This window comes from Cariama cristata, unplaced genomic scaffold (assembly GCF_000690535.1).
Source record: "Cariama cristata isolate BGI_N322 unplaced genomic scaffold, ASM69053v1 scaffold17536, whole genome shotgun sequence".
NCBI lineage: Eukaryota > Metazoa > Chordata > Aves > Cariamiformes > Cariamidae > Cariama > Cariama cristata.
The window spans coordinates 14,358-28,449 of record NW_009622866.1 but is presented as its reverse complement, the minus strand read 5'-3'; the positions used below and the strand labels follow the sequence as shown (position 1 = coordinate 28,449).

At 45.5% G+C, this 14,092-nt stretch overlaps 1 protein-coding gene across 1 annotated transcript; it reads right to left on the bottom strand.

The window, feature by feature from the left end:
• Nucleotides 1–2,797: 2,797 nt before the first annotated feature.
• Nucleotides 2,798–13,450, bottom strand: DMRT1 (doublesex and mab-3 related transcription factor 1; the record flags this gene model as incomplete). Its single annotated transcript, XM_009702518.1, has 3 exons — nt 13,357–13,450; nt 13,015–13,298; nt 2,798–2,960 (listed from the first exon to the last, which is right to left on the bottom strand). Coding segments are annotated over exons 1-3 (541 nt in total), but the record flags the coding sequence as incomplete, so codon positions are not given.
• Nucleotides 13,451–14,092: the final 642 nt, after the last annotated feature.

Below are 14,092 nucleotides of genomic sequence, written 5' to 3'. Positions count from 1 at the left end.
CGTAAGTCTTCACATAGATCTTAAATAAAGTAGTTAGGGGCTTGCTGCAGGAGCTATTAGGTGAAGTTTTACAGTCTGCATTATACAGCAAGTAAAATTAGATAATCCTAATGTCCCCTTCTGGACCTAAAACCTATGAACATGTACTCCTAGAAAGAAAACAAGTCTCTGAGCATGGTCACCACTTGAACCGCAGAAAAGGAAGGAGTAAAATATTATTTAAGACACGAACTATAGTTGTCTTTAGCAAGCAGCAACAACTAACCCTGCAGAAACATGTCACCAGTCTTCATACAAAGCAGTCAGGCATTGTATAGAAAGTTCAGCCCAACAATCACTGGAGAAATGCGTAAGAATGTGTCTTTTGTATGAGACAGCACTTGCAACACGGGTAGTCAGCACCTTGGGGGAATGGACAACCCTCTCTAAGATGCAGGATCCATCGCTCACAGTCTGCTGGCTGACTCAGCACTCACACAGATGACAATAAAGAGGCAAAAAACCTCAACCCCTCTGAGGACTGTGAAAAGCACCAGAAGAAAAACGTCATGGGAGTGTAAATCATCGACTAACAGCCTGAGAATATTATTTTTTCTGTAGATGGAAAAAGTAAAAGCAGTCATCTCCTCCAAAAACATGCATAATGAAAAAGAAGATGCTTCTAAGAAGCCTATTAAATGGGTATGGTCCTGCCCACATGTTCCATGTTTTTCACAAAAATATTTGTGCCTCTTTCACCCACTTGCTCCCTGCTATGGAAAAACACTTCTTCAGAGTCTGGAAAATGCTGTTTGATCTCAGTAAATTACATCTCACTGCTTGTCGGTTTCTGATTGATGGTGTAACTTAGGGAACAATATCTGTGTGCGGAATACTGTCTGGAGAAGCAGTCAGGGATTATTGAAAATACAGTATTTATGCAGTTTAAAAATCAGTGGCACATTACGCACAACTTTTTTCTAGAGTGATGAAAAATTACTGAAGTGCATTTCGGAACAAAAGGTACAAGGTCTTTTGTCTATTTGTAAGAACGCTTGACTGGTAAGACTTCTTAGTGAGTTAGTAGTGATGGATGCAAGAAAAAAGTGTCAACTGCAGTTGAGCATAAAGCCACCTGCTTCTCCAACCAATGGGCAGAAAGGAAGATGTCACTGTTCAATGGTGGTAACAGAAGAAGGATGAAAATAAAACTGAAGAAAAGAGAAGGAAAATGAACCAAGGATCACTAATTTCTCTAAGCTATTTAAAACTACTGGAGGAGGAAAAGTCTAAGGTTTCATCACACCACATGTTGTTTCCTCATCTATCTGATACGTCATACTTAGTTGGAAGACTTTCAGCAAACAGCCACTCTGAAAGAGCAGCCACCTCCTCAGCATAAATCATTCTGGAGTTACTGAATTCAAGGGCTCAGTGCTGATTTACACCAGCCACAGGTATGACTTTATGCACACCTCACCTTCCAAAACTTCATTTGAGTCCTTAAGGTCCTGTCATGGCACAGCCACCACATTTTTCACCACAACACAAATGCAACAGACACCAGGACATGAACCACAGAAAAGCCATGACTGAAAACAATTATGGAACCTACACAACATACATCCTTCCACCACATATGAAGAGGAGAAGATTAAATTCAATGTAGAAGTGCTTCAGAGAAGCAAATGAGGATGGACGCTGTTGCTAGTGGTGTGACTCTGAACCTTCCCCCCCCGCCCCCCGCCCCAGATTTGGCAGGTGTAAATTAAACAAAAAGAAATACTGCCCATAGACGATACAAGATTAAACTGCCAAATTAATTGATTGCTACAGAGAGGCAGAAATTGTGAAAAGCTTATGGAAGGGTTAGCACAATTGACAGAGTGCATGTCTGCTGCTGGTAACTGAAATGGTGGTTCAGAGGCAATCAACAGCTCAGGACACCTTTCAATGCTGTAGAAGTGTGAGGATTTTGGACATACGAAGTGGGATCACCCTACTCTTTCTCTGTTTCTCTTCTTGTTTCTCTAGCATCAGTTACTGTCCCGTTCCAGGGACAGGGAAACAGCTCAGTGGAGCTGGTCTACTCCGACAGGGCCACGTTAACGCCTGTGTGTGCATGCTACCTGCTAACAGAGCAAGTGAACATGAAAGCGAGAAACACTGTCAAAACCACAGGGTAAATTCATCAAGGCTTTCCTGAAAAATATTGCAGATTATAGTAATCCTTAGGACAGCAAAGAAACACTGGATATGAAAAGAAAAATTTATCTGCAGTAGTTTTAAGTTAAGTAAAATGGCATGATGAGTTTGAAAGCAAACAAGGAAGCAAGCCTGCAAAGGGCTTCACGACATGATGGGGATGCAAGAATAGTTCCCACACGTGGTTCATAAAGTAGGACAGCAAAGGCTCAGTGGGAGGCCTGTGCAAAAAATCACAGACAGCATTTCTGAGAAGATAGGAAAGATAATTCTGTGGTTGGGGCAAAGATAATTGTTCCTGTGAGGGAGCCATGTGGTGAGCACCAAAGATGGCACCTCAAGCGACTCTTCGTACAACTTAGAGACATACACAGGCGCAGAAAGGTACACCCAACTGCGCTCCTGAACCATGTTACTTCGAAGAACAAGCTGGTGCTACTGTACAGTAACAGCCCTACATTGCCACCGCTCTACAAGCCTCCCAGAAAACAGCCACCATCTTGTAAATACCTACTTTCTGATGCCTAGCTTCCTCCTCAGCAGCAATCCACACACCTCCTGGGTGCCCGCCCCAAGGCAAGGCGGTCCCAGACACCCCAGTAGGTGCACTTACCTCTTGCTTTCGACTCTGAGTAGGAGGGGATGTCCTCAGACGTCAGGATTTGGGGGAGGCATGTGGGAGCGCCAACCCCCTGTCCCAGGTAGGAAGCGGGTGGGTAGTAGGAGCACATGCGGTACTGGGCACTGACGGCGTGGCAGCTCTCCATGCTCTTCACCTGTTGCAGAGACAAGCACAAGCCTGTGAAAGCTGGGCCTCAGCACCACGTGGGCACCCAGCTGCCCCACATGCACACGGCTTTAAAGGAGGTCACGGGGGGTGGATGGGAAGTAAAATCCTGACATGCTGGACTTGGAGTTTTACTTTGGTTGGCTCACGGCGTGCCCACACCACTCAGCTACAGGTGAGCTGGCATGGTACGGGATGTGACCTAGCAGCAGCAGCAGCAGCACCAGCACACCTATGGCTGATTTATCTTACCTCAGGTGAAGCTGCATCTGGCACACAAGCGCGTACCCTTCACTGCAAGGAGCTTCCTGGCAAGTCCTCTGCTGACGGCACAGATAACACCACAGGAAGCTTTCCAGATCCCTTCAACTGCACGCACCCAGCCAGTGTCAGAGGTGAAGTGCCCACCCAGTCCCTTCCCCTCCCCAGAGACTAATCCGTCTCAGACTGCTGGTAACTCCTCTGCTAGGGACCTATGGGGTGGCTAAGGAGGACAGTCCTACTGACCAACTCACTTGGGACATGCTCCACAGCACCTGAGCAGTGACACATGCACACAAACACATCACTCTTCTTAGAACCCAGTGAGATGGAAAAATATTTTCAATTTACTCCGAGAAACCAAGTTGTGGACAGACTACGTGAGAAGCCTGTAGTGGAGCCACAGCTGAACACCAGCCAGCCGGTCCACTGTGTCAGCACGGTGTCCACCAGACAACCCCTTCTCCCTCCCGCAGCCTGAAGAAAAGTTGGCAGCACTCAGAAATCAAAGTTTATCCTACTCCAATGCCCTGAAATAACCCAAACTGATGTCCTCAGAGAGGTGGTAATGCTTTTTTTAATTTTTTGTTCTATGAAAGAACTACCATCTACTATTATTCATTCCAAAGCCCTACAATGTAACGTGGCTACAGCGCTCCAAAAAATGCAGCTAAACACTTCACAAGATTAAGATTTTCAACAGGAAAGGCAACACTACCTGGTCTCCTTAAGTCTGTTGGGCACTGAATGATTGTAATATGGAAGGCTTCCGGACAGACAAAAAATATCACTTTTGTACTAGATATAAACGTAGCAGTGCCAACAGCTATGCATGTCCAGCTATGCCATTAGGCATTCTCGTTGCGAGCAGAAGTGCTTGACAGCCTTTTCGGCCGCGTCTCACCTCAGTTAGAGGAGCTCTGCCCGCTCCACTGCAGTTCCCTCGTGTGCCAGCCAGCTGCACGTGGAGCCCCACTCCTCAGCCCGTCCCAGGCTGCGAAGCTCTGACCCAGGGAGCAGCGGAGGCAGGGGGTGAACCTGCTGTCCCAGATGCGACAGGGTCTGGTCCTGGCAGAGGGAGCCACTGGCACCTTCCAGTAAAGCAGCCAGAATGCAGTCACCCCTTCTTTTCCAGGGGTCTCCTTCATAATTCAATATTCATTTTAGTATACCTAGCTGGAAATAATGTGGCTTAAGTCACACAAAATACTGCTGGTGCTTTCTGAGGCAGAGGGCAACATCCTGCTTTCCATGTGGACCTAGGTTTGCAGCAAGATTAAGTGCCAGGAGAGAGTGGCGGCCATTCACAGGAAGCAAAGTACACCTCTGCCCGTCTTCTGACAGCAGCACAGTTGCACGTATTTGCACATGTACTGAGGGATCGGCAGGACACGCTTTTAGTCCATGAAAGTAAGAGTTTTTCTATTGTAAGTTAAAGCAATACTTTAAAGATGATTTTTCTACCATCAGCATCCTATGCATGCAGAAAACATTCAACATGCACCAAAGTTTCATCCATGATAAATAGTAAATTGCTCTTTAAAAAAATGCAATGTGTCATCCCAAGGAAGCCCGAGCTCGAAAGAGCCACTGATGTCCCCTCTGCTGTTCTGAAAAAGGGCAGTCTCCTCTTGGAAAGAGACATCTGTGCTTTGCATAGACACCCTCAAAAAAAACCCGGGCTGCCCTGTAATTATGAATTAGCAATAAAAAATATTTAAAAGTTCAGTCCAAAGGCCATTTTGAATCTGCATATCTGCAGAGCTCAACAGCTCTAGAAGTACTGGGGAAAAAAAGTTAGCAAACTCCTCCCTGCCTGCCATTTTGCACACATCATCTTCCTTCCCTTGGCAGGGCAGGCCTGTGAGCAGCATCCATCGTCCTCACATCTCTACCTCTCCCTTGTGCAAGTGCACGTGTGCATGCGTACAACTGAGAAAAGGTCGTCTGCAGGAGACAGTATTATTTCAGCTGTAACAAAATGGAGGGATCACTCCCTGGCACTGAAACAATCACGTGCATGTTTCCTCTCCCTGTAGAGTGCATGCAGTGACCTGTTTCCTTTCAAATCTTTTTTTAGGGTTTTTCTCCATTTCTTAAAAAAACAACTCACCTAAAATCTCTGGATGCAATGAATTATTACTACTATTATTATTAGTGTGTGGTAGCTGGCTAGCAAGAGACATGTTTTATAATCTTATTACCCACACCACGTCTATGAACCACAGTTCGACCGACAGCCAGAGGCTTGGCTCTGCAAAGAATATGCTGTGTATTAACCGCTGAAGAAAATCTAAAAGCTTTTGGTTTTGTTTTATTAAACTGTTTAGAATACACACCGCAGTAAATCTGAACCATAAGGTTTCCTTTTTATAGTGCTTAGCAATCCTATTTTACAGTAACAATAAAAAAATAACCAGTCATAAAAATTCTTGACCTTAGCGCTGTATTAAAAAGGGGGCTTAGGAGATCATTACCCCATGAGAAGGGGCATTTTCTCTGTACTAACTCCCACAGCTCTGGAGAGTCCTTGCACACTTTTGGGCGCCAGAAAGGGAGATAAAAACAGCCCTGGGGATCGCCTAGAATATTCAGATTATTTCCAAGACGGGGCAGTTCGGCCTTCCAAACGCTGCAGCTGGGTGCCAGGTTCGGGATCCTTCACTGAGTCCTGTCCTAGGGGAATGCTGGTGTCATGCGGGGATCACAGGAGGAGATGCCTGGCCCTTTGGTGTCTTATCCTGCCTCCCTGACCCCTTCCAGCCCTACAGCGAGGCCAAGACAGGCAAGGGCTGGGACAGACCCACAGGCCACTCTCATTTGTATCACTGCAGGCTATGGGCCATAAAAATAAGGCATGTTTTAGCTGAGGAAGTACTGTGGAAGGGAAGGGCATGCCCTTGCTCTTTGCAGAGAGCAAGCTGAGCTCCTGAGCTGAACACCTGAGTTGCCCACTTACAGTGCATCCCCTTTCAGCCACACACCGCTCGTGCCCTGCCCCAGCTGCAGGACTGATTCACCAAGTACCGCGCCGACTTCAGTGGGAGACACAGATCATCGGAGAAGCACATTCAACATTTACAGGTTCCCCTAAATTGTACAACACAGCGCACACTCAGCAACTTTTTAAAGGATGTACTGCAAGCAACAGTGGGATGCTTATAACTCATGAACAAATAAATATGGCCCAATTAAAAGACCATGCACACAGCAGAAATTCTTTCCCCGTTCCCTTGTAAAGCCAATATGGGGAATCAAGAGTCAGCTACAGCTCGTCCACAAACAAGCAAGATGGAAGCAGGATTTGTCTGTCACTGGGCACAACAGTCAGTGCAGCCCTACAGCAGTGCCCAACAGTGACAGAACATGTAGCAGAAGCCAGGGAAGCATAAAGGAAATGCTCTTGCATCAGTTCCGACCATTCCGGTGAAAAAGCTTTCTCAACAGCTGGTGGAAGGGCAACATAAAGGCCAGCTCCTCTTTCCAAGCTCCTGACAACATCTGCATAACCATCCTCTTCATGGACGAAGCGCAGAGGAGAGGAGATGGCCAGCCATAGACAGAAGAGATGCAAGGCAGGTACGAGTGCTGGCTCACTTCTTCCAGCCTCAGAGACTAGAAAATGGTCTTGCCATTCCCAGAGGATTTATTCAGACAAAACATCATCCAGCAAATTCTTTTATCTGCAGAAGCTGCTAGCTGCAATCTCCTTGCAAGCAAGCCAGTGTTACTTTTAGCAGCAGCTTCACATTTTGCAGTTGATCCTGACTATGGATCCCATGTCCCAAAAAGGACAAGTAGGAGGACGTTGAGAATGCTAAACCTGGGTGACAAGGGCTGCGAAAAATTCAGAGCAACAGAGGAGCTCAAAGTACTATCCTTCGGCTCTGTCACTGGTGTGCCACGTGATCTCAGCCAAATCACTTCACCCAGGCTTTCCATCCCTCTGTCTCACCTATGACTCACCAACAGCTGTCTTAAAACAAACCCAGTCATTACGGAAACACCAAGAAACCCTGTTAAAAGTTTTAACATAGCCTCCTCCTTCTCCCTTGATCTTAAAAATAACACCAGCTTTAGGGGGCATAAAATTTCATCTTGCATTTATGTGTTGTTGTTTGCAAACAACAGAATTCAGAGGTCGGCTTTTGGCATGTGGCAAGAAGGCATCTGCTGGGCACCAGAGTGGAAACCTAGACATCAGGAATCTCCACTCTGTCACTTGCAGGCTGTGTGATCGTGGGTAAGTTACTTAACACTTCCCTGCCTCAGTTTTCCCAGCTGTGAACCAGGGTTGCTGCCACTCTCCCACCTTGCAACGTTACTGCCCATGAGTTGACCCCTCACAACTACTGCTGCACTCGCACTGCCCAAGGTGGCTTTGTTTTGTTCCTAAAACCAGCTAAGCATATTTTCCAGCACAATGAAAAAATGAGTCTATGATACCCTGCCTTGATTTACTTTGATTCTAGCACAGAAAATACAAGAGACATCTATATCTGTCCCTCCTTGATAGACAAACTTAATTAACCTTTGCTATTCTGTTCCAACCTATTCTTTTAGACAAAGGCAGTGACCCATAAACAATATGTTACCATCAGAATCTCAACTGCGGTGACACCTAGAGATATAGCCCTATCAGCAGTATCGGAAAATAAACCGCTTAGATTAGCTCCTCCAAGAAATATGGATTGCATTCATGTCACACATGAGCTGTCAGAAACATTAGGATACTTTTAGCATAAATCTGTAGTGTGAAGGGTATGTTATGAATACAGTATATAATACACTGCTTACACATAAAATCAGGATTGTGTCAGGTGACTCGCACAATGTGTATATATTTATACACACACACATATTTTACACATCTTACACCTATTTTTGGAGAGTCAGACCGCACATTTCTGTAAGAAGGCCAGGCTTATTGGAAGAAACACTGTGCCAGAAACTAGAAACAGGTTGTGGAAGGTGAAAAGATCTTTTTTACTAGCAAGCAGATATTCTTAAGAGTTCAAACTGTTAGCTACCCTATCACAGCCACACTTTTATGAATTTAGTAAGACAGTTTTCTATGTCTGCTACTTTTTAAGAAATCATTAAAAACCAGTTTCCTACGTCAGTAATGCTAAATATTTCACTTCCAAATGGTAAATATAATTCCCGTATCAGAAAATTAGTTCAAATTTCTCAGTCCGACTGTCACCAACAATTATTTCAGGTTTTAGCTCTAAACAGGTTTAAGGAAAGAACCAAAAAGTTGAAGTTTTGGAAAAGGAAGGAAGGAAGGAAACGAGGGAGGGAGGGAAGGAGGGAGGGACAGAGGGAGGAAGGAAGGAAGGAAGGTAGGTAGGAAGGCAGGAAGGGAAAAAACAGCTCAGAGCATGAAACAGAAATTACATGATATTCTGAAATTTGTCCAAAACCTCCTGGCCAGCCTTAACGTTTCTCTGAAGCAGGATCCCTGGAGTTATCAGAGTAACAAAGAAAACACAGCCACTGGTTCCTAGGTGTGGGGGCACATTCTGCAACTTGCAGATTTTTAATGTCCCGCTCTAGGAACCAGAAGAGTTTTAACACTTTTGGGGGGGGACGCCGACTCACAAGGAGTCCCGATTATCCTTATGCTGTGGGTCACAGGCCAGCAGTTTCATTGACAGCTTGGAGAACTAAAACTGATTAGACTCGGATGTATTCATCCAGGTTTTACTTTTGTTATTGTAGAAAAGGTTGCAGTCACCCCATCATTTTGCAATTGCTGTCCCTAAGCGGGTTGCAGTGAGACCAGTTTCAGAAGCACCAGCTTCCACTGTATACCAGCATGCTCTGACTTGCCGCGCTAACGTTGGTGAACTCATTTAACTGTTAATTGGATTGAATGCACATAAATTCCTGTTGTAATGAACAATTATGAGAGCTTCAAGGGAGGTTCCAGATGCTCACTCAGAACTGGACTGAAAGGAGATGCACAGTAACCACCACATCTGCTACCTTTCCTCTCCGACCTAAGCTTGTCTTTTCTTCAAGTGCAATACCAGACATACCTGATTACTTGCCTTAGAGCTGGCAAAAGCAGCAAAATATAAATGACTGAAGGGGTCTCACCCAAGACTATCGCTTTCATTATGCTTATCAAATCATGATGGATACAGCTTATGGGACAACTGTATATAAAAGAACAAAATCTATGCAGAAATATCTAAAAAATTTGCACCTCCATGAATCCACTCAAGTACACGAGCCTCTGCAAAGAACAAAGACTAATGAAATCTGACATTAATCTACATTAAAGATTCAGTGATTCAGTTTATTTGCCAAGGCTCAATGATGCATTAATCCTCAACCCATCCCACACACACTCACATGTTTCCTCCCTGGCTTTTCTCTCTTGCTCCCTAAATTCTGAAACAGCAGACAGCAGGGCTGCTCATGGCCTTGTCTGCATCCATAAGTTATCTTACTTTAAGTATGCAATTCTCCTTGTGTGGTTACAATTATGCTAGGACAAGCAAGCCTCCACCAACACAGCCTGGAAAAGGCAGAGGTCTTGTCTACACTGCTTAAACGAGTATATCTTCCAGTCAGCACATGGGTGACTTATACCAACAAAGAAAGTCTCCTATGAGCTCACAGCTTAGCAAGCTGCCCTGATTTGGTTACAGCAGGCACAGCACAGCTATGAGTTTGGTAAAGAAGCAAAAATCAAAAATCTTGATCAAAACAGTTACAGCACTACCAGGCACATGAGCAGACTCACTCATACTGGAAGACTGGTTAAGAAAGCCTGTGCATGTAAAAAACAAACCCAGGCAGTACACACAGTCCAGCAAAAATCCCTGTGTAGATACAGCTACATGTTTCCTCTGGAGAGAATCAGCCTGCATAGGTTTGCCAGCAAAACCTCCTGAAGATGTAAGCAAGGTCTGGTCCCTCTTTGTGGATGATGCTTTGGAACTCTCCTGTAACTCCTTATCATGCTTGACAGAGAAACTCATTCATCCTTCTACATTTAACACTATATTTCTATGATCTTCCCTTGCTGGTAACCTTCCACACGCAGAATCAATGTTTAACCACGTGCAGCAGCTGAGAGCTCGCTCCCCTTACAACAAACCATCTTCAGTGCCACACAGTGTTTTACAACCTCGGCATCACTGCACACACTGCCATCAAACATTATCTAGTCTAGCGCTCACTAGAACTTTTTATGATTATTTGTGCAATGCTACGCTGTCATAACAGCATGCAAACCCTGTGATTCGTAACTCTTCCAGCAGTAACAATCCTTCCTGCAGATCAGCCTCTGAAAAACAGCTTTTAAGTTACTTGACACTGACCTTGAACTACACTCTGCCCTACTGAACAGGAGAAGTGGGTCCTGGTTTTATGCCATTTAGAAACTGGGGAGATGTCACTTCTGCAGGCAGAAAGCACTACCTCTAGTCTCTCTGTACAGACATCTCATCAGAACAGCACTGAGAGATCCCAAAAGGTTTGGCCAAGAGAACTTAAAATCTTAGGTGAGGTAAAGCACTAAATTCACATGGAGGTGAATAGAATCATATGATACATGCCACAAGATGGGAATGAACACCCACTGCTTGGAGCCTGCTGGTGGAAGGAAAATGGTCCTTTTTGACAATCACCACCTCTTTTCTCTTAATTACCTCTTCAGTATCCCACTAATTTGAGTGGCACTTAAGCAGAAGTTAGTTACAGATTCTGCAGACCCCCAAGAGAAAAATGCATGGAAAACACATTATCGCTTTCATTTCTTGAAGGGGTGTCAAAAGTCCCATAAGAAACAGGCAATGTCATAGTGAGACAATGGACCCTCTAGGCCAAGACTTCTTATACATAGAGTCTAGTTTCAAATGACAGTACATGACAACAGAACCGAGAGGACACCATCTTCATTTTAAGGTTTAACATACCCTCATGTACTTCTTCCTCAAACACTACGCACCAGGATAATCAACACTTGTAACTTACTTTCCTTTTTCCAAGCAAGTAAAATCACAGAATTCTCTACTGGCTGGAGGAACGGTGAAGTGTGGGACTAGCAGCCTGCAAGAACATTACTTTCACAAGACAAATGTTGCTGCCCCTCATTTGTGTTGTGACAGTGTTTCCAAGCATCAGCTCTGCAATAGGCTCTTACAAGCTAGGTACTGCAAAAGCTTCAGAAGAATTAGCTTTCTATCTGAAATACTCAGCTATGATGTGCCAGGTTAACCCAATCAACCAAAATGAAAAAGCCAAAAAAGCACTGACACCCCACCTCATTACCACACACGAAATCCTATCTCTAGCTTGCCTCGACTAACTGTCCCCCTGGTCTGGTGATCAAATCCAGTGGCTAGAGAGGATGCTATCAACTAACCTAACTGAAAAGGTGTACCTCCACATATTTGAAGGTGATTGTGGTGAAGCCTATTAACACACTGACAGAAGAAAGATCTCATGGTGTGGGCTCACATAGCAGAAGGAAGTGAGACAGCTCTTTTCCTCATACAGCTGTACTCATGACGAAAAAGGGACATGGCGTAGTACTAAATGCATACGGCTCTAAAGCCATATCTTAAAATTCATGGACCTGTCAGCTGTTGCCCCAGGAGGCCTCTGCATTCTCAGAAGGACCTTTCCATGAAAAAAGCATCTAATGATAGAAAAGCCTCACTGAAGGTGATGTGGACTGCTACAATAACTGTAATCACCCTAGTCTTAGTTTCAGCTCCTCGGTATTAGAAGTTAAAATCCCTTTTCAGAGTTGGTCCCTGTGCCAGAACTGCTCTTGTCTGTCAGCAAATGGGATGACCCACCCGTTCCCTTCAGACAGGAGGTTTTGGTGGACATTTAATCTTTCATTGCTTCACACACAGCCTTTGCAGAAGGCAGCCTGCTCTCTCTTGATGCTCTACAGAAGAGGTCTGTCCTCTCCTGCCCTTAGACAAGGGACACGAGCATACGCAGCCTCTCAGGGTATAGCCTCCCGAGGTCCATCTCGGACAGAAAAGCACCACTGCAGCCCAAGACCAAACAGCCTCAGGCTCACTGAAATGGCTCGATTTACTTTGCCAAGAATCCCTGCCTTGGCAGATTTCCCCTTCTTCCAGTCTCCAACTGGTACTGAGTTGAAGGCTACAATTATCAAGTCCTAGAGTGAGAGGGCTTGGTTGGTTTTACAGCCTACCTAACGAAGTACACAGAGCTCTGGTGTGAACGTCTCAGGCACAGCCTGTAAGCTGAACTACCCAAGTTGAAGCGCAAGCCGTGGAGCTGACACTGCCAGAACACACCATTAGCAACATGCCATGTCACATTCAACTGACTGCCACCAAACCACTGCACAACAGCATGGTCTCCTGAGTCACTTCAGGACCTTGGATGTGAAAGATGGAAAAGAACAGATTCCTGAGGAGCAAACCCTCTCAGAAATGACACCTGAAGCTCCCAGGATGCTACGCTGGGTAATTCAGTTGGACTGCTTTCCTGAAAACAGCTCATAACCTACTACGACATAGCTCAGAAGATAAAATTAAGTGGGTGCCCTTTATCTGTGCTTGTGGCAACCTACCTACATCTCTATCATTGCTTTCATTGTGCTGCGTCATAACCACCCATTTCATCTAACCTTCCTAACATGGGTTCTAATGCCACCCTGGAATCTGGTTCTGGTTTTGCACCACCATGAAACCAGCAAACAGGAGATCAGAATCAGGCCCAAGAAACAGCTTATTGTTCACCTCACTCTTCCGTGTAATGCCTCTGTAACATCATACCTGCCACTGTTTTCCTGACTGGCTTGGCACGTATGTTGCCGGGACGCTTCGAAGGCTGTTTTTCACGGCTGACCCTACAATCGTACCCCCTGTCTCACTTGAAGAAGGCTCACTGGCTACTGCCATTTGGTACTGGGAGTAGTTGTACAGGTTGTTATAGTAAGGATACAGGGACGGCTGGTAAAAACTGCTGTAGTAGGTGGAGTCCACAACCAAATCAGACGTGCTCTCCAAGTGCCCTCTGCTGGGGATGGAAGGGATGTCCTGAACGAGCATCCGTCCCTCTGGAAAAGAAAAAAGAAAAAGCCATTATGAAACAGGAGGCTCCATGAAGTCCATTACCTTTCACCTTCGTATGAGCCACTACTCCTGAAGGCTGGACAGACACTAGTAAATAGGAAGAGATGGGAGCTGGAAGGGAAACACGGCTGGACATTTGGCGGAAACTCAAGTGGAGTGATGTCTACTCAAGGCCCGAGACCATCACCGACACACACCACAAAGTACAAAACAGGACACAAAACCAACTGCGGGTTAAAACAATGCTCTGCATCTTCAAGTAGCATCAGCTGATCTGATGATGATTTACACCAGCTGGATATAGTATGCCAAGTCTCTTTTAACTCCCGGGAAGCCAAAAGGCTCTAGCTATAGGATGACTCCTCTCCAGTCAGCATCCTGCAGTTGAGAGGACACTTTCTGAACATGCTTCTAGAAAGACCAAACCACCACAAGGCCAAGAGAATGCACTGCATGATCAGCTAAGGTGTCTCAGAAAACCACATGCTACCTCAATCCTTGCTCAGCCTCCACACCCTAATTTAGCTCCTGTTTACCTGCAAAATCACAGAGCAGAACGAGCTCCCACACCACTGGCAAAAGAGGAGGAGGAGGGGATTGTTCATGACTTGCTGCCTACACCCTGCAGTGCCTCCAGGCCGGAGGCCGGCCAGTCACACTCCCCACAGGCTGTCCCTGCAAAGGTCTGCCTCTCCTGTCATTCCCTATGAGGGAATTTCTCAGACGATATTTTAACTCTTGTCTTCCTCACTCCGGTGTCAACCAGTGCCTTGTGGTA